Here is a 21,489-nt window from a genome sequence, read left to right on the forward strand (position 1 = left end):
CACACATTAAAAAACTCTGCTCGAAGGTAATTTGAATATGGAGAAGTTCTAGTTCAGGTAATTGTTTATTTGAATTCGATTAAATCATCTGGTATAACTACCTGAATGCAAAAGAAATATTAGGAATTGATTCCATTTGTAAGGGGAAGTCATTCGGGGATCTTATAGAAACCTTAAGCTTGCAATTTTCCGCCGATATCACTTACTGTGATGTTTTCATTATTTATTATTCTTGTTCTTTCTTTTCTTTTTCTTTTTTTTTTTAATTTTCAATCTAACATTGAAATTGTTAAAGTGTAAAGAAAACCCCAAGTCTACGTCATGACGCAATCACACAGCAAAAGTGGAAAAGTGGCTGCGAAAAACATTACTTAGTTCAATCTACGTCCCGTCCATGCTTATTAAAGCATGAAAAAGTACTGAATAATAGGGGATATCTGAAAATTAACTATGAGAAGTTCCCAATTTCCTAAGAAGAGACAATCCCCCTTCTCGAAAGTGCAGAAGTGTATTTTTACAGCACATTACATCTTCATTCAGCTCCATTCCATTTCTTTCAATGGATTTTCAGGACATGGAGTAAACGTTTAGCACGTCAACATTTTGAATATCCGTAGACACCAACTGAATATATACATATATCGTACTTACTATGAGCTTATTAAGTCTTGACGTCATATCTGTGTCGTTGTCATAACAGTTTCTATGCTCAGTTTTACTGTACTGTGGCTTTCATCAACAGAAGCGAGTACAGAAATTTACAAAATTAGGATTGTTAAAATTTTGATAGAACTAGCATTAATTAAAAAGGAGAGGGAGTCCCTACCTAACTGATTATTTTAAAATGCATATGCTAATGCAGATGCAATGGATATAAAAGGAAAAGTTGAAGCCATTAATTATTATTATAAATAAATAAAAACCTAACAATAACAGGTGATTCTCAGGTAAGTTTCACTTTCTTTCTTTTCTCTTTTTAACCGTGCTTATTACTTAAAATTTGTTTATTATGATACTTAAAAATTTTATACATTGAAAATAAATGTGCTATGGGATCCGATTCAGAGTGAATGATTACAATAAAAAATACAGTACGCTCATTTCTTGTATAACGAATCGAATATTGCATACGTAGATCTATTATGCACGTATTTTAATATTTCCCGTGTTAAACGTGTGTATTATTTTGTATAGCGTTAAAACCTTTGCTCTCATAAATATATTTATTCTCAATGTACAAGGGAAACAAAATTATTATTTGAAACTATGCTGTAATTACACAATGGTAATTGCAAGTCAAGTCCATTATTTTAATTTTATTATTTTTAATCTATCAAAGCCTGCTAAAAAATTCATGGCCATCTTTAATAAGTTAATATAGTTATTTGTCAATTTACAAGTAATTTTTACATCGTAAAAATCTGAATGCTACCGCTATACCGTTCTAAATGCAGATGACTGACCCAGTACAGTCACTATGGTAACTGACAGGACGGGAAGTATAACTTTGTAGCAGCCTATTATAAATACACCGTAAGCATACAACAGTCTACTGGCACTGCATTCATGAACAGAAATTAGCAAAATGTGTTCACTTGGTTACTTATACTGTGGAACGTCCACCACAATAAGGACAATTATGAACATTCCGTGGACATCCATGCACATACTGGCATTATATATGTTAGAATGCACATACTGGTGTTGTACACGTTAGAAACTATTTAACAGCGGTCATAATAACTGAGTCGGGATCGGAGACGTGATCCTGAAATCCATATCTCTTGGAGGTGAAATAGCGTTGTGAAAAAGGAACCATTGTGTGCAAAGTACTGCAACTTTGCGAGTTTCGAGTCTACGCACCCGTCAACTGCATCAGATTCAACTGCCGACGTGCTTGGGAGTTCATGTAAGAGGTTCATTCCTACAACGGTACTGCACACGGACGATATACTTTAATTTTCGTTTTTCGGAGATTATTTAATTACGAATACATCTCAAGTTGTTTTCAAACTGTATACTGCAGCGAGTGGATACAATTTGCACACTATTACTGGATTTACTGGAACTCATTGAGCAGTAACGTGTTTATTAGTAAAGAATTAAGAGCTACAATGTTATTTTGTTTTTCTTGTATTTCTCCGAATAACGAAAACAGAAGGACAACTAACTTACAGTTACTTTTCAAAACGGCACGTTGTTTTGCACAGAAATAGAAATTCACATAAAAGATGATTACAAAGAAAGTCGTGTCCCATCTAAATACACAGTCTTTGTAAAGCACTGTATTATTAAAGAATATCACACGTGCTTCCATTATCCATAAATACGACTATGTTTTTTTGGCAGGATCACAGAGTTTTTCAAAGAAATTGTGACTCATCCTGATTGGTTGTGATGAATATATTGGATACCCAAGTGGTGGATCTGATGCCTGAACAGTTAAGTTGCGTAAAGCTGCTCGATGAGCCTGTATGGAAAATAAAACACAATCATTTATTAGTTGCACATTCTAATTAGCATCAACAAAAGTAAATACCCACCTGTACATAATCTCTTTCTTGACAATACTTATCCAATTACCAAGAACAAGGCCAAAACTTCCTTACTCGGAGTTTCGATTTGGAGACTTTTAAGATTCTAAATAGTCGGGATGATGTCTTTACCGTTAGAAATTACCATTTTTGAAGGCTAAATGCACATACCTGGTTGTGGAAATCTATTTGAATCTAAGCGTCGAACAAGTCATATCGGATCTCGCTTAGAATGCAATTAAACTCAAGTTTTCAATTACACTCCAATACCTTGCGTTTGTAGTTTTTCTATATATACTATCGTCTTTGCAGACCATAAATCAAGTAACAGGAAAACTTCCTTCCTATCACTTGGAATGCTTTTCCACATGACGTCCGATTAGGAAGTCTTAAGATTCTGATTGTTCATTATGGCTGTTTTACCAGCAAATGAGATTAAGATTATATTAGCCAGATCGGCTCGCTTTACTGCAGGGATCTACCATTTGGTTCAACCAAAAGAACATACATGGGACGCAGAATTTCTCCTTCCATGAACACAACCGGTATTATCATCTAGAAATGAGATGTTGCACTCACATATCCCACTGTTGTTCTCATCTTCACTGACCTTTTCTTCCTCAATGTCCGGTACGAATGGAATTCCTTCTCGAAATGACTTTGACTCGCATTGAAGATATTGGCAGCTGGAATGTCATCAGTGATCATAAGATCACGTACTGAAATAGATTATAACATGTACCTCCATGTGACCTTCTAGTGGCTGTATCTCCTAAACCCTACGAGCTTTGCACCTAAAACTTCCCTGACATATTGAGCACACTTAGTATTACTCTATCATATATGTCTCGGCCAGCAACTCGATTCACCCAAACGTGACGTTTACTTGTAAGTTTTAGGAAGACTAAATTACATTTTCGCCTTTTGGCCACGTTTTTGGAAATTGGAAACACTGTGCAACAAAACGAAATTACATACAACTATCAGCGAGAATATGATTCTCTGCAAGTTACCGAACACCAAACTAAAATTGGTTATTGTTGTAGAAATTAAACGTAGGAAAATTACAATTACAACTGAAATCTTACCGTGTCATTTTGTCACAACATGCAACAAAACAAGTTGATATAGTTCAGGCAAAAAACATTCTCAGAACAAAGAAGTAAACATCCCCAGGACAAGGAAGTAAAAACAACATATAAAAAAATTACAGTGCAGATTATATATAGCGTTACAAGAAGACTGTCAGCATTTTGTTCAAATTATAAATATACCATATATATAAAATATACCAAATTATAAATATAAATATACCGATTGTTTCTGACAGGATATGAATGACATGACAATGAAAACTTGGGATATTTTTTATTTTATACGAAGTTTTGACAATTCTTATTTTGTGGATGTCTGACACAATAAGTACTTTTTTTGTTTTTTTTTTTCCTTGCATATAACCTGAAATAAAATTATCTCTATTCTTTTTACCTTATTTCCCTCAGGATAGGCACAATTTGATACCCGAAATATATTAACTTTGTTCTCTTGTGTATTGTCTTGGAAAGCTGACAAGGTAAAATTAAAATTCAAACAGGATAATTTGTTCAACACAACTGACCAAAAATACTGTATATGGATAGTATACGATTCTCGTTAGTTTCGTGGATTGTGGTATACTTTTACACACTTTTTTTTTTTATTTCTTAATACTTTCCAAAATGATTTCCTATTTGAACAGACATCATATTTTAAATACATTTATGAAATATGCTATTTACTTTGGTCGATGACAGTACAATGATGATTAACGTAGTTAAACACAATGAAAAGTCCCTTGTGGCTAAACGATTAAAGAACTCGCCTTTGATCATGGAGACTCTGATTCGATTTCCGGTGGAACGTTTTGTAATTCGAATACCACATTGAGTTGTAGAACTAGCTTTAATGTTGAAAAGGAACATTCAACTCCCAATAGACACAGAAAACAACATACTTCAACATTTATTGCTCTTGGTGAATGGTGTTCAAAATATTTTTACTCTAATTGGTGCATTTTAAGAACACACGTTCCTCAATATGATAAGACATGTTTGTTTGTTGTATGGAGTTAAGTGATTCTTTTCAGCATAAAGGCTATATGATATATGATACATTTTTACGTTAACTCAGAACTCCAAATCACAGGGAATCAAATCCAGACCTCTTAAAACAAAGGCGAAACCAATATACATTTCAACGTGAGAGAGATGTTAAATTTGTTTCTTGTTAAGAACATTTTACTCTCCAAACTTTACACATATAAAATTGCCTATTTTCTTAACTTTTGGAACATTTTGATAACTTACCTGAATACTGTACCTCTCCTCATCATCATTTGTCAGATAGAGAAGTTCAAGTGCTAGAGATGCCCACAAACCTTGAACCACTTCGCTGTTTAATCTTCCTACCTGAAGAGTTATTTCTCTCAAACTTAGAAGGTGACTGCGATATTCTCCCTAGTATGATAAAGAACAATACAATACATACTATTGTGGCTTTACCTAGAATACGTTGTTAAAACAATATTGGTTACTTATTACAAACAAGGTTTTCTCCACGAGTCGCGTAGCTCGAAAGTGTAGCCACATACCAATGTTCTCTTCTCGCTAGAAATCATTCTAGTGTAAGATTATTAGATTTGGAATCAGTAAATATAATTTTTAACAATAACGAAGACTCAAAGAAAATATGCAGTAACATAAATTTAGGATTCGTATCTTTTTCTTAAAAAATAAATAAATAAATAAATAAATAAAAATAAAAACCACTCAAAAAAATAGTTTTGAGATTACTGGTAACAGTAATTTCAAAAATTCCTGACATTTTGGATAAACTGCAAACCCGTTGTTTACACTTGTGTTACGCTGTGATTTATTTAGATACACCTAAAAGTAATAATTTATTCATTTATTTATTTATTGCATCCTTTCATACAACAAAACTGGTAATCTCAATTTAAAATATATACATACTCATATATACAATTATTACATATGAATTACTCTAAATTCACTAATATATCTTATATATTTAATTTTACCCATACGAATTATTTTGAATATACTTTTCAACAGAGTAAAAGAATTGTTCTATCAAATAACTTTTAAATTTAATTCTAAAGCTGTTTACAGAGACCTGATTTATATATATATATATATATATATATATATATATATATATATATATATATTTGGTCTAGGAATTAATTCGTGCGGTTGGTACGCACACATTGAAGCTGTAGTACAAACACAAAATACATAAATACCTTAAGAAAAATATTGTCCATCGCTAGCCACCACTTTCGCCCATCTGTCAGGCAATGTACGGATTCCGTGGCGAAAGAAGTCCTCATCCCTGGAAGCGATCCAGTCAGAGACCCATGTTTCGATATCTTCTGAAGAAGTAAACCGCTGTCCAATCAAATCGTTGTTCATGCAATCGAACAAGTAGTAGTCCGAAGGAGCAACGTCTGGTGAATACGGCGGGTGAGGTAAAACTTCCCATCCGACATTTTCTAAATAGGTTTTGACCGGTTTTGCGACATGCGGGCGAGCGTTATCATGTTGAACAATAAGTTTATCATGTCTGTTCTCCCATTCTGGTCGTGTTCTGGCCAGAGCTTGCTTCAAACGCATTAATTGTCGTCGATAACGTTCTCCATTCATAGTTTCACCCGGTTGCAGCAGCTCATAGTACACCACACCTTTCATATCCCACCATATGCACAGCATAACCTTTGCACAGTGAATATCTCGTTTTGGTTGTGATGAACCTGGTTCACCTGGTTTCACCCAGGCCTTTTTTCGTTTAGGGTTCTCGTAATGGATCCACTTCTCATCACCCGTAATAATTCGATGCAGAAACCCCTTTCTGCTCTGTCGTTGAAGCAGCAATTCGCAAATGGTTTTTCGTCTTTCAACGTCTCTGTCTTTCAATTCATGTGGAACCCAATGTGACATCTTTTGAATCATTCCCATGGCTTTCAAGCGTCTGGAGACTGTTGTTTGATCAACGCCTAATGCTGCTGCAAGTTGTTCCTGCGTTTGACACGAATCCTGCTCGAGCAATGCTGTCAATTCTTCGTCTTGAAATTTTTTTGGCTGTCCAGCTCGCTCTTGGTCTGCCAAGCCGAAATCACCACTTCTAAACCGTGCAAACCACTTCTGACACGTTCGCTCAGCTAGAGCATGGTCACCATACACTTCCACCAAAATACGATGACTTTCAGTCGCACTTTTCTGCATGTTAAAGTAATGCAGCAGGACACCCCGCAAAAACACTTTATCAGGCACAAATTGCGCCATGTTCACTTAACTACAAACTGGTGTTGTTGACGCTTTAATCCACTGCCCTATACTACGAACGATACGCGATGACAGGGGTTTGCAACACATGTGTGGATACACGGAACTGTGGGACGCTCCGTTCGTTGCGCCATCTCTTATCCACCCGCACGAATTAATTCCTAGACCAAATATATATATATATATATATATATATATATATATATATATATATATATATATATATATATATATATTTGGTCTAGGAATTAATTCGTGCGGTTGGTACGCACACATTGAAGCTGTAGTACAAACACAAAATACATAAATACCTTAAGAAAAACATTGTCCATCGCTAGCCACCACTTTCGCCCATCTGTCAGGCAATGTACGGATTCCGTGGCGAAAGAAGTCCTCATCCTTGGAAGCGATCCAGTCAGAGACCCATGTTTCGATATCTTCTGAAGAAGTAAACCGCTGTCCAATCAAATCGTTGTTCATGCAATCGAACAAGTAGTAGTCCGAAGGAGCAACGTCTGGTGAATACGGCGGGTGGGGTAAAACTTCCCATCCGACATTTTCTAAATAGGTTTTGACCGGTTTTGCGACATGTGGGCGAGCGTTATCATGTTGAACAATAAGTTTATCATGTCTGTTCTCCCATTCTGGTCGTATTCTAGCCAGAGCTTGCTTCAAACGCATTAATTGTCGTCGATAACGTTCTCCATTCATAGTTTCACCCGGTTGCAGCAGCTCATAGTACACCACACCTTTCATATCCCACCATATGCACAGCATAACCTTTGCACAGTGAATATCTCGTTTTGGTTGTGATGGACCTGGTTCACCTGGTTTCACCCAGGCCTTTTTTCGTTTAGGGTTCTCGTAATGGATCCACTTCTCATCACCCGTAATAATTCGATGCAGAAACCCCTTTCTGCTCTGTCGTTGAAGCAGCAATTCGCAAATGGTTTTTCGTCTTTCAACGTCTCTGTCTTTCAATGCATGTGGAACCCAATGTGACATCTTTTGAATCATTCCCATGGCTTTCAAGCGTTTGGAGACTGTTGTTTGATCAACGCCTAATGCTGCTGCAAGTTGTTCCTGCGTTTGACACGAATCTGCTCGAGCAATGCTGTCAATCCTTCGTCTTGAAATTTTTTTTTGGCTGTCCAGCTCGCTCTTGGTCTGCCAAGCCGAAATCACCACTTCTAAACCGTGCAAACCACTTCTGACACGTTCGCTCAGCTAGAGCATGGTCACCATACACTTCCACCAAAATACGATGACTTTCAGTCGCACTTTTCTGCATGTTAAAGTAATGCAGCAGGACACCCCGCAAAAACACTTTATCAGGCACAAATTGCGCCATGTTCACTTAACTACAAACTGGTGTTGTTGACGCTTTAATCCACTGCCCTATACTACGAACGATACGCGATGACAGGGGTTTGCAACACATGTGTGGATACACAGTACTGTGGGACGCTCCGTTCGTTGCGCCATCTCTTGTCCACCCGCACGAATTAATTCCTAGACCAAATATATATATATATATATATATATATATATATATATATATATAATGGGAGCAGATTGTATAATACAGTATCTATAGGAGTGACTAAATTATTATATATGTTTTTTCTGTGTGTGTGCAAGTGAGTGTCTTTCTTATTTCTTATGTTGTAACTGAGAATGTTTTGTTAACAATAAATTCATTACTTTTTTCATATATGTTAATTTTTCAAACAAAGACATCAAGGGAAGAGTCATTATTTCAAGTTCTTTAAAAATATTTCAGCATGAGGAATTCTATTTTACTTCTGCATGGGAAATTACATTCTAGTATCCTTATCACTTTCTCCCCTAGTCTAAAGGGGCCGCGGTGGCTTGGTGGTAGGGCGTTCACCTCTGGTGCACGGGATCTTTAGTTCGATCCCAGCTAGCGCCAAGTGAGCTTTGTGGTGGACAAACACCGTGTGCGAGGATTTTCTAGGGGTTTTCCCGTTCCCTCCCACTTTCTTCATTCCACAATTTCACCCATTTGTCATCATCACCGTCTCCTTTAGCCTAGCCGGCATAATTGTGGAACGTGAAACTTAAAAATATTATCCTCTAGTCTAAAGATGACAAGACTAGACTACTTTCCCGGCAAATCAAGTCATATTTGTATTTATAAGCTAGCTAGTTACAAACATAGAATATAATAGCTAGGCTGGGAATAGGCTTTGAAATATTGCGAATGATTATTCATTATATCTTTCTTCAAGGAATATGGAAATGAGTGTTATAAATATAAATATGATAATTATTATCATCATAGTTAAAAAAAAATAATAATAAGAGCTCGAAAAGATACCCTCGCCTGGAACGACCTTTCATAGAATCCCTTAAAAAATAAACTCCTGGTGAGGACACAGGTTATGCAAATCGCCTTCTAATTTACAGAATTGACGAAAGGTGTAGTCACAAGTTATTAACATTTTACGACCTCACTCTTCTTCAATTTTCTACATGCCAACGTGAAAGATAACATTTCATTCTGTACTATGTTTTTCGATTTTCCAGTAGAGGACTCCAACTTGCAGATGATGGCATGAGAATCTGCCGAAACTGTTTACAACTACAGCTTGACACAACAAGCGGTAAGTTAAACAATTATGATGGATCAATTTTTATCAAAAAACGAACATAAGAGATTAATTTTGAAACGATTTGTTTTTATTTTATTTATATATTTATTTTTAATTTTATTTTTTTTATTTCAGTGATTTCTGTAAATAATTCCTAAGCCTTATATTACATTAAATTAAAGCTATAGTTCAAATGAGTAAAGTAGGAAAAGTATATTATGAATTGACCCAGAATAAAGATGTATCTGCCTGTACATTGACTATTTCCATGCAAAATACACTTTGCCTAGCTGCTTAAGAACTACATTACATAGTATTATAATTGTTTTCTACCATTACAAAAAGTTGCTCTTAAAGGTTCTGCAAAATAAGCTCTACATTGCCTTCGAAGGTCGTGTCTTTGACATTCGAGGAAGGTTTTACAATCACCACCGCTGCAGCTATTGGTAATTCTACAATCCCATCTTACAACTAGAGAACTCATTCACGAGGACGAACGCTGGACAGTTATTATCGTACTAAAGATCTTAAGTGCTTTCTATACGATAGAATGTATATCTATTAACCGTAAATAGAAAAAGAACTAGTGCCTTAATATACCCAAAAGACATAAAATCTGCATATACGTAACTTCAAGACACTTCTCACCTGTTTCTTGTCGCATCTGAAGAAAACTTTGCTGCTACATAAAAGACATGAGGTGGGAAATTCTTTGTTTGCCTATTCTGTAGAATAAAGGTAGTTTAAATTTTGATACTAAGACCTTCTTCTCTTCCGATTTCATGCGTAATGAAGAATGAAAATGAAATGAAATTTTTGAGTTTTACGTCCTACGGTTATGTCGGTTAGGCTAAAGGAGACGGTGATGATGAGATATGAGTGAAATGGTGGAATGAAGAAAGTGGGAGGAAACGGGAGAACCCCGAGAAAACCCACGCACACGGTGTTTGTCCACCACAAAGTTCACTTGGCGGGAGCAGGGTTTGAACTAGAGACCTGCACGGGCCGGGCCTGGCCCGAGGCCCGAAGCCCGGCCCGGCCCGCGGGCCGGGCTTGGGCGGGCCGACTCTGTTATTTCTTTGGGCCGGGCCGGGCCGGGCTTGGGCGGGCCGACACTGTTATTTCTTTGGGCCGGGCCGGGCTTGGGCTGGCCGACACTGATTTCTCTTCAGGTTGGGCCGGGCTGGGGCCGATCAATTGTCATTCTTTAATAATTATTGACTTTTGTTAAACGATAATTGGAATAAAGCCAAACGTTGAAGAAGTGTGTCCGTGAAAAATGTTACAAAGAATACAATAGCTACTTACAGTTTGTGTTGCTTAGCGGCTCCACTTTCACTATAGAGGATTGCAGGCATTATGCGGTATATTGAGCTCTGACCTTGACCTTCACTGAACTCAAAATATAAAAAGAAGGGGTGGGAATGTTTTGCCTGTCGCTAAACAATATTGATTTATGCTAAAAATCAATTAAGTTAGATTTTTGTTACAGGGAATGGAGTTTTTGTTCTCTCGATGACAGGCAAAGTTCTAGGAGGCAATGGTACCACTCGAGACGCAACCGTCAGGTTGTGAACCAAAGTTTAGAAAGTTTCTGAGAGTTAGGTCAAATTTAGTACTAAATTTTGAGAAAGATTTGGGCTCGAGCTAATTTTTTTTAAAAAAAATTATCGGGCCAAAAATTTTAAAATCTATCGGGCCCGGGCCGGGCTTGGGCCAAGAATTTTGAAAAACTTATCGGACCGGGCCGGGCTCGGGCCGAAGGTACGTTCAGGCTGGATTGGGCTCGGGCCGAAAAATTCGGCCCGTGCAGGTCTCTAGTTTGAACCCGGAACCCCAAACACCAGAGGTGAACGCTCTACCACTGAGTAATGAAGAATGTGTAATGAATACATATCAAGGATTCTTGGAAAGAAGGGAAATCTTACTATCAAATTTTAAACTCATTTCATCATTTCTATTCTATAGTAGTGATATTAAACCTGGGGTACGCGTTGACTTCTTAGTGGGTACGTAAAATTTAAAATAAGCATAATGCATATACCGAGTATATAAAAATCCGGGGCCATAGGCCAACTCTGCCATGAGCAAAGATAAGAAAAAATGGAAAGGGAAGAAGTTGTTGGAAATACGTGGTTTTCAGTCTAAACTGGTGGAATTTCTTCAATCGCATCAGCCGCTTCGGCTCCACATTGTGAGACCCCTATGTTAAATGAAAAAACAATGCCTTTAGTTAAGCAAACTGTTAGAACGGAAGAAAAACCTACGCTTCCAGTTTACCAGGCTGTTCGAATCGAAGAAAACGCAACGCTTCCAGTCCAGCAGGCTGTTCGAACGGAAGAAAAAAAAACAACGCTTCTAGTTCAGCAGGCTGTTCAAACGAAAAAATAAAAAAAGGCAGTTCGAACGGAAGAAAAGGCAACGCTTAAAGTTCAACAGGCTGTTCGAAAGAAAGAAAAAAACAACGCTTCCAGTTCAGCACGTACTTCTAACGGAAGAAAGAACAACGCTTCCTCTACAGCAGGATATTCGAACGGAAGAAAAAGCTACGCTTCCAGTTCAGCAGGCTGTTCAAACGGAAGAAAAAAGCAATGCTTCCAGTTTAGCAGGATGTTCGAACGGAAGGAAAGGCAACGCTTCCAATTCAGCAGGCTGTTCGAACGCAAAAAAGAAAGCAATGCTTCCAGTTCAGAAGGCAGTTCGAACGGAAAAGAAAGCAACGCTTCCAGTTTAGAAGGCAGTTCGAACGGAAGAAAAGGCAACGCTTCCAGTTCAGCAGGCTGTTCGAACGGAAGAAAAGGCAATGCTTCCAATTCAGCAGGCTGTTCGAACGGAAGAAAGAACGCAACGCTTCCATTTCACTAGCCTGTTCGAACGGAAAAGAAAGTAACGCTTCCAGTTCAGAAGGCAGTTCGAACGGAAGAAAAGGCAACGCTTCCAGTTCAGCAAGTAGTTCGAATGGAAGAAAAAACCAACGCTTCCAGATATGCAGACTGTTCGACGGGAATTAAAAAAGCCACGGTACCACTTCACCGGGCTGTTCGAATGGAAGAAAAAGCAGCGGTTCTAGTTCAACAAGCTGTTCGAACGGAAGAAAAAGCAACGCTTTCAGTTCAGCAGGCTGTTAGAACGGAAGACAAATCAACTCTTCTCGTTCACCAGGCTGTTAGAACGGAAGAAAAAGCAACGCTTCCAGTTCACTAGGGTGTGTTCGAACGGAAGAAAAAGCAACGCTTTCAGTTCAGCAGACTGTTCAAACGGAAGAAAAAGCAACGCTTCCAATTCAGCAAACTGTTTGAACGGAAGAAAAAGCAACGCTTCTAGCTCACCAGGCTCTTCGAACTGAAGAGACAGCTACGCTTACAGTTTACCAGGCTGTTCGAACGGGAGAAAAAGCAACACTTTCAGTTCACTAGGGTGTTCGAACGGATGAAAAAGCAACGCTTCCAGTTCAACAGACTGTTTAAACGGAAGAAAAAGATATGCAGGCTGTTCGACGGGAAGAAAAAAAAACACGATTCCATTTCACCAGGCTGTTCGAATGAAGAAAAAGCAACGGTTCTAGTTAAACAAGCTGTTCGAACGGAAGAAAAACCAACACTTCCAGTTCACCAGGCTTTGAACGGAAGAAACAAGCAATGTTTCCAGTTCAGCAGGATGTTCGAACGGAAGAAAAAGCAACGCTTCCAGTTCAGCAAGTAGTTCGAACGGAAGTAAAAAAGGAACGCTTCCAGTTCAGCAGGATGTTCGAACGGAGTAAAAGGCAACGCTTCCAATTCAGCAGGTAGTTCGAATGGAAGAAAGAAAACAACGCTTTGAATTCAACAGGATGTTCGAACGGAAGAAGAAAGCAACGGTTTTAGTTCAGCAGGCTGTTCGAACGGAAGAAAAAGCACCGCTTCCAGTTCACCAGGCTTAAAAATAAGATCTTTAAAAAAAAAAATGAAATCTTTGAGTTTACGTCCCACGGTTATGCCGGTTAGGCTAAAGGAGACGGTGATAATGAGGGATGAATGAAATGGTGGAATGAAGAAAGTGGGAGGAAACGGGAGAACCCCGAGAAAACCCACGAGCACGGTGTTTGTCCACCACAAAGTTCACTTGGCGGGGGCTGGGATCGAACCCGGTACCCCAAGCACCAGAGATGAACGCAATAAGATCTTAAAGCTACGCAGAAATGACACGGGGAATGTACATATTATTTATTATGTGAGGGAACCCAGGACATTTAGAATCCGTTTTCGAACAATACCATATTGTTGGAATGACGAGAGCCCAAGGGAACAAACAGCCTACTTAACTAGCTACATTCTTTTTCATTTGACATTGGACACCTTGCTAGTGTGGAACACAAACGGCTGGTGCAATTAGAAAAATTCCATTATATTAAACTGAAAACCACCTACTTGCAACAACTTTCTTCTCTTTCCATTTTTAGGGGGCGCGGTGGCTCAGTGGTAGAGCGTTCACCTCCGGTGCTTGGGGTCCCTGGTTCGATCCCAGCTCGCGCCGTGTGGACTTTGTGGTGGACAAACACCGTGCTCGTGGGTTTTCTCGGGGTTCTCCCGTTTCCTCCCACTTTCTTCATTCCACCATTTCACTCATTTCTCATTATCACCGTCTCCTTTAGCCTAACCGGCATAAGCGTGGGACGTTAAACTTAAAAGATTTCTTTCCATTTTTCCGTATCTTGACTCATAAAGTAGTTGGCCTATGTCTCCGGACTTTTGATACACCCATTATATTTCGTGAGTAATAATAGAAAGCGTAGTTTTATTAAATTTATAGCATGATTCTTCTTTTTATAGTAGAACTAGGTTATTTAGTTAAAAAGTAACAAATTCTGTAACTTATTTTTTATATAGCTAAATATAATTTGAATTAAAGATAGTTTGAATCTGAGGATACAGCTTTGAATGAAAAAGAGTCGTTAAGGAGAAAAAAACTCTTGTGCAGGATGGGTAAACAAAGAACTCCATACCTCATGTACTTTATGTAGCATCAATTTGGCCTCAGATACGCCGAGGAAGAGAATGATTACCTTGAAACTGTACGCAGACTGTCTTGCAGATGTTTTAACGTACGATTTTTTTCTTGTTTATTGATTTATTTACAGTTACTTACCATCGAGCTGTTGGGGACACCAACAAATCCCAATGAGAAGAGATTTGGAATTTCTTTCAACACGGCTTCATTCCATTCAGGATCATCTTCACTACCTATAAACCAGTTGTGATCGTAGTCGTTTAAATATTCTTCTAATTCTTGTAAAGTTGTTATTTCTCCTATTAACGCTTGGTCTATTGCCATTTTAACTGCATACCTGCGAAAATAAATAATTGTCAATTATGTACAAGGCATAATATTCAATTGTGAGCAAAATTTAAGGACAAGATAGATAAACATAAAATATTGAATAGTTGATGGAGATGAATGAAAGCTAGAGGCCTCTCATATGTGTAAAGCGAGCAAGACATTGCATTGTCTGACGTCAGCGTGACCGTAGCATCAAATAGGTCTGCTCCCCCAACACGAAACAGTTAGATGAAAGAGACGAGACAGTGTGTCAAGACTGTTAAGGTACATTGCGGTGGTATTACACACAATAACATGACTAGGAGATAACATTTGGGTGACCCCACACGGGCAAGAATCATGGGAAACTGGAAAATAGACGAAGTGTGACGAGTGTAGACCAGGAGTTTGGTACTGCCTACAGCACTCTTTCACATGCATGGGGAGAGTTCCGAACTGCAGGCAATACTATGCGAAGGAGAGGTGATGGTCGATCACGGTCAATTACAGCACAGGACGACCGCTACATTGTGCAACAGGCAAGACGGGATCGACGTCAAACATCAGGTGCAATCAGGTTCATATTTAACAGGACTGCAAGGCGCCCAATGTCACACTTTACAATGATACGTCGACTGGATGAGAGTGTCTTTTGCCCTACGGCTATTACGTCGTGTTTCGCTGACAACTTACAATTGACGGCACCATTTGCGGTGATGCCAAGTACATTAGGTTTGGATCGAGGAGGAGTGAGATCGCGTTCTCTTCTCAGATAAAAGCAGATTCAATCTTCAGTAGTGGATGTACACTCATCTGGTGAGATTAGAACGCGCAATAAATGTCGAACATGATTGTTTTAGTGGTTCAGGTGTTCTTGTGTATTGAGGCATAATGTTGCATGGGCATATCGACTTCCCAATTTTAGAACGCGGTACACTCACCGGTCAATGTTTTTGTAACACTGTACTCCTTCACCTAATGCATCTTTTCAAAGATATAGTCGCTTCCTACTTTATGCATGATAATAAGAAACTGCATCAAACAGCGCAGGGGGCGGAGCTATTGGAACGAGAGGATATTTGGCGAATGAATTGGCCTGACCGTTCCTCAGACTTGAATCTCACAGAGCACGTAAAGGATGCTATAGAGACAACTCTTGTAACATGTCTAGATCTACCGTGAACCATCCAGCAGTTATCAACAGTGTTGGTAGAGGAATGAAGCTCCATACCACAACATCTCATTATAAACCTACTGAGCAGTGTGGAAGCACATTGCAGAGCACGTATCGCTGTCTGCAGTGAACACAAACCCTTCTAAGAACCATTTCACTCCCTTTGTAGTGTCAGGATGGCCATCATGAGTCGCATATTGTTTCTGTGTAAAAGTGTCAGTTTTGTTCCTTCAATTACGTTTTTCTTCCTGTTGTTTCCTGTATCATACTGCAGCAGTACTTTCTATGTATGGTTCAAATTTCACTGAACTATACCACCTGGGAGTGACACACCATGCGAAACTTACTTTCGCCCTTAAGTTTTGCACATCAGTGTATAATTTCAGCAGAGACTTATGAAAATAAATTATTCACGAATTGGAGATAGATGTGGCGTTATTTATGGACAAATGGAAATATATATTTTTTTAAGTTTCTTAAAGAACGAATATACAAGGGGAGACCCAAAAGAAACCGGATTTCAGTTCTGAAAAAAATAATTTATTTAAGTTCTTTTTACAAAATTCTTTCAGTCTCCTTAAAGTACTTTCCATTAGATGCGATAGATTTATCCAGTCTTTTCACCCCTGTTTAAAGCACCTCTGGAACTCTTCAACTTTGATATCGTTCAGTGCCCCCTCTGCGAAGCTCTGTTTTACAGCCTCCACATCATTAAAACGCATTCACTTTAGATTTTTTCATTCCCAAAAATGGAAAGAAGTCGCACGGAGCTAGGTCTGGTGAATACGAAGGTCTAGGAACGATAGCCCACCCCTGAGAGCCCAAATAGCGGTTCACACACAAGACTATGTGTGCGGAAGTGTTGTCATGGTGAAGGAACCAGTCACCTGCTCGCCTGAGTTCTGGATGTTTCCTCCGTGCATCGTCCCGTAAACATCTTAAAACTTCCAAATAAAATAGGTCTCACCAGGGAAGGGGGAGGGGGCTGTCGAAAGAATCCTCTCCGAATGGTTTATATGTTAAAAATACACAGACAAGTCTTCCCTGGGTGGTAGTTTTTCATTTCATTCGCACTTATAATTCAAAAGTTCTGATGCTTCAAAGTTCGGGTTGCGTGACTTTCCGGACAACCTATATTAGGACATAAAAGCCTACAATAAATCTGGTTGAAGGTAATCTGAATAAAAGCTAGATAGTGTTATCAATAATTTTACCGAAAAATTAAAGTTACCAAAACTGTATCACACCTTGCCTTTCCGAGAATGCAGATACTGAAAAAATTCTCTAAGGAGCAACTAACAGCATAATAATAACCACTTAGCAACAGCCTTTCACGAGACTGAGCAGCTTCAACGCCATCTATTAGCGACCGGCTGAACTATGTCCAGAATAATGACGAACAACGTGGTCAACGCGTCGCGTCGGCCAGCCTCTAACAGGCGTATCAGAAGCTAGCGGCTGTCACCTTTACGTGTCTTCCCAGTTTGCCTCACGACGCTAGGTGGACGTCGAAAACAGAGATGCACCAGCCGGGAAGTGAATCCAGGATCACGTGAACGTAAGTCCAACGCTCTAACCACTACACTACGGATGCCTCCTTAAGATGTGAAATGCGATACCAACTTCGTTTAAGTTCTCTGAGTGCTTACTAGATAATGAATTCTTATTGTTTTTTTTTTTTTTTTTTTTTTTTTTTTTTTTTTTTTTAAAGATATATTCTTCTAATTTTATGCGCTTTATTTTTGACAAATTAGTTATGTGAGTGCTTTAGAGATAGTGTTTGTACTCTGTTTTCCTGTCAACAGGTTACAATTTCTTCGCACTTAAAAGTGACCAATTTGGTATGTCTTCTTGGTACTAATTGTTTCATCGTACATCGTGACCGACGGAGAAAATAGAAAAGTTCTTGCAATAATTTTACTAGATAAATATATAGATATAATATGGTTAATTTTACTACTAAACTAATAATAATTTGCCATACATTTTCCTTAGTATACTCTACAAATTGCAAGAAAATATTCCTGACTTTTCAGATACACGCCAAAACTTCCACAATATTAAAAATAAATAAGCTAATCAGTCAACACGATTAACCACTTCTCTTTACCTATATGCCTTAAGCACCAGAAGAAGTAGTTCTTTCTCTCCTGTCAACCATTCTGAATGCAGAGACCATGGAATTTCTCCCTGAAATATTTTATGGACGTGACCTGGACCTACGTTTTCTGTCCCATAGTAATCTACTTCTGAAATGACAAAAAGAAAATTCACATTAAGAATAGACTATTTCACACGATATACTTCACTAAGTTTCACTACCCAGTTAAAATTCTAAAAGTTAGGTTCCTATATACGTGAATGCATTAATTCTCTTCAATATATATGTTTTCAATTATAAAAAAACTTACTAATGAGCTAGCATTTATAATTAACAGTGAAACGTGCGTATGTTGATAATTCCGATTCGATTTGTGGCCAGTTTAACAAAACTTGACAAATTTAAATGACAGGTCAACTTATTGTGTATTTACTGAACTTTGGAATTATCTAGCATCTTTGTGTTATTGGGTAACTTGTTAGAATGTTGATTATGATTAGTGAAAATAAAAGTTTCAGAGTGTTCAACGGAAAAATATACGAGGGCTCAGTAGGGCTGCCAGGTTTTCAAATAAAACGATTCTACGATTTTAAGGGGGAGAAAAGAAGATATTCTGTATTTACATATAATAATCACATATGTGGTTTCATATAGTGATGTAGAATTATTTTAATTGAAAATTGGGTTAATTTCATTAAAACTGCAACACACATAAACAGAAAAACATACTATAATTTCCGGGGGAAGCTCATATAGTTCGGATCCCAGAATAGGCTGTAGGTCCTCGTCTCATACAGCCTCGATACTGAATGGAACGCTAAACTCAAAATCCAACCAACGAAGTATATTACCCAAATCTTTGTTGTCATTCAATTCTATTTTAATGAAGGCTTTATATCTCTTAACAATCCCACATACATACTTTATTATACATTCAAAAGATCCTTGAAAGTCATATCGAAATTTACAACTACTTAAAGTCCTGCTTTAGTAGTTTACAGAAACTTTTTCCTGACATCAGTTTATCACGATCGATCGGAACTGTAGTATGACACAGACGAAGTTGACCGATGAAGGCTACGACCGAAAAAAAAATAAACTATTTTTAAACATAAGGTTGGGTGTCGTTAGATAGGAAATAAAACTGCATTTTGTTGCATTTTCTCTCTGAATATTAAGTTAACATCGCCGAGTTGCGTTGTTGACAATATGTAAGAAATCAGTTTATCTAACTAAGTCTTTTTCCCACTAACTTATATAATGTCCAGGACCACAACTTCTTTTGATTTTTTAAAAAAAGAAAAAAATTGTTTTACAGGAAAAATTTTAAAAATTAACGTAAAATTGACAGGGAAAACATAAGACCTGACAACCCTAAGGCGCAATAAGATTATAAAGAGAAACAACGAAGCATAATGTTGGACACCAAGGTAGGGTGACAAGAAAGTTTATATTGATACTGTTTATCGCAGTGGCGGTTTTAGCGGGTAGGCCGGGTAGGCACGGATCTACCCAAAAATTTTGAAAAATATATAAACGCTAAAAGATACAATAAAGAATAAATATATTGTCCACTATTTATACTAATGGTAAATAATTATTTAACAAATAGCATCAACCACTACTGTAAAAGTAATTTCTTACTCTCATTAATCAATAAAACGTGTATGTGTATCGATAATCGAGGCAGCGGGCTTACCCAAAATTAAAATCCTAAAGCCGCCCCTGTATTTATGACGTCATTATGTATCCAAACAAAATTCTTACATTTCTTTCGAAAACATTTTGTTCGTAAATATCAAATACGAGTACTAGATAACGAAGTGAAATTATTATTATTATTATTTTCATTATTGAATCTCAATAAGTAGAGTTATTGTACGGACGATCCTAAAAATCACACCAAACAAATTCTTACCAATTTCAGCAATGTTTGAAAATCGTCGCTCTAATTGGTAAGTTCAGTTTAATGCTATTACACTGCAGCCGTGACGTTGCCATTAGAGACTAAAGGTATTCTGTCTAATGATCAAGTGTTTAATAATGCCGGTTAATAAAGAATTTGCATACTCAAATACGCAATCAGGGTCGTGGAGGTACGATGGCTCAGTGATAAAGCGCTCACTACTTGTGCGAGGGGTCCTTGGTTCGATCATCGACCACGCAAGTTTATGCTAGACAACATCGTGTTTGTGTATTTTCTCAAGATCCTCCTCTTTTCTACCATATTTTCATTCCACCAATTCTTTAATAATCATTCACTTTCATTAATCATCCGTCTTTTTTAACCTAATAGGCATAACCGTAAGTCAGGTCGTAGCCCTTGAAAATATTATTTAATTTAATTTGGAATAGTTGAGTCGTGACTTGTTTTACATGCTTTTTTTTTTTAACTTATTAGTGCAAATAGACTTTTAATAGGTAATTCAGACATGAATTTTGTAGAATATGGTTTCGAACACGTCTGGCTCGCTCGTCAAAGAGTGCGTCCCCCAATTTCGTCTCCCCATGAATTTGCCCGAACGTGATTGGAATCGATAGCTTCCGATGAGTAGAACACGACTGTGAAGAAACCAGAGTGGTCAGATGCACCGTTCCTGAGATATCGCGTTCCAAAAGTATAGGATGCCAGGAGATGGCGCCAGCATCCAGGTTCAAATCGACGTGGCACTTTAGTTTATGAAACTCAATCAGAAACATCCTCATTATCGGAAACATTTTCAATGCGAAGTGAAACGTTGGACTATCAATGACCGGGCACAACAAACTCATAGTTGTGTCCGTAAGAGAAGTACCAAATAATGGTGGCCATGTGTGAACAACATCCTATTGTATGTGCTCCAGACTCGCAACAACGAGCTTGATCAACGAGTTTAATACGATACGGAGTTATATATGTGACCACTATAACGTGATAGCTTTACATTTTATACAAATAACCTCGAGGCGTTAAGAGGCGATCTCGCAGCTGCGCCTCGATACTGGCGCCTTCTCGTGGCATCCAACACTTTGGAACGCGATAACGCAGGAACGATGCATCTGACCACTCTGGTTCCTTCAGAGTCGTGTTCTATGCATCGATGCTATCGCTTGCACTCAAGTTCGAGTAAATTCATGGCTAATGCTTTGTTGGCCGCACTCTTTCATGTTGTTATTTCTGCCTCCAGGTGATGAAAAACAATGTTGTTAAGGGAATGCAATCACGTAATAGATCTCCGAAAAAGCTGCAAATTTGATTGCAACAGTACCTAACGAATTCTGCTTCAAGGCTTTGTAAAATTTCTGGGGATGATTTTTTTTAATTTTTTTTTATTTTATTTATTTATTTATTTATTTATTTATTTATTTTTTTGTTATAAGTTACTTTTCTATAAGTGAAAAGTTTTTCTGAAGCACTCTGAATAACATAAATAGCTAGTTCAGCAGA

The 21,489-nt window shown here is 37.9% G+C and overlaps 1 protein-coding gene across 1 annotated transcript in view; it reads right to left on the minus strand.

Moving 5' to 3' along the window:
* Positions 1–238: 238 nt before the first annotated feature.
* LOC145685868 (pecanex-like protein 4) overlaps positions 239–21,489 on the minus strand; it is a 136,481-nt gene continuing 115,230 nt past the window's right edge. The window contains exons 11-14 of the mRNA XM_081758528.1: positions 18,072–18,210; positions 14,617–14,815; positions 4,880–5,029; positions 239–2,470 (exon numbers count right to left, since the gene is read on the minus strand). Of these exons, the coding sequence (XP_081614654.1) occupies positions 2,333–2,470; positions 4,880–5,029; positions 14,617–14,815; positions 18,072–18,210 (626 nt within the window). The 3' untranslated portion in view covers positions 239–2,332. The remainder of the gene's footprint in view (positions 2,471–4,879; positions 5,030–14,616; positions 14,816–18,071; positions 18,211–21,489) is intronic.

The sequence above is a fragment of the Thermobia domestica genome, chromosome 5, assembly GCF_964235325.1.
Source record: "Thermobia domestica chromosome 5, izTheDome1.hap1.1, whole genome shotgun sequence".
In the NCBI taxonomy this organism is placed as follows: domain Eukaryota; kingdom Metazoa; phylum Arthropoda; class Insecta; order Zygentoma; family Lepismatidae; genus Thermobia; species Thermobia domestica.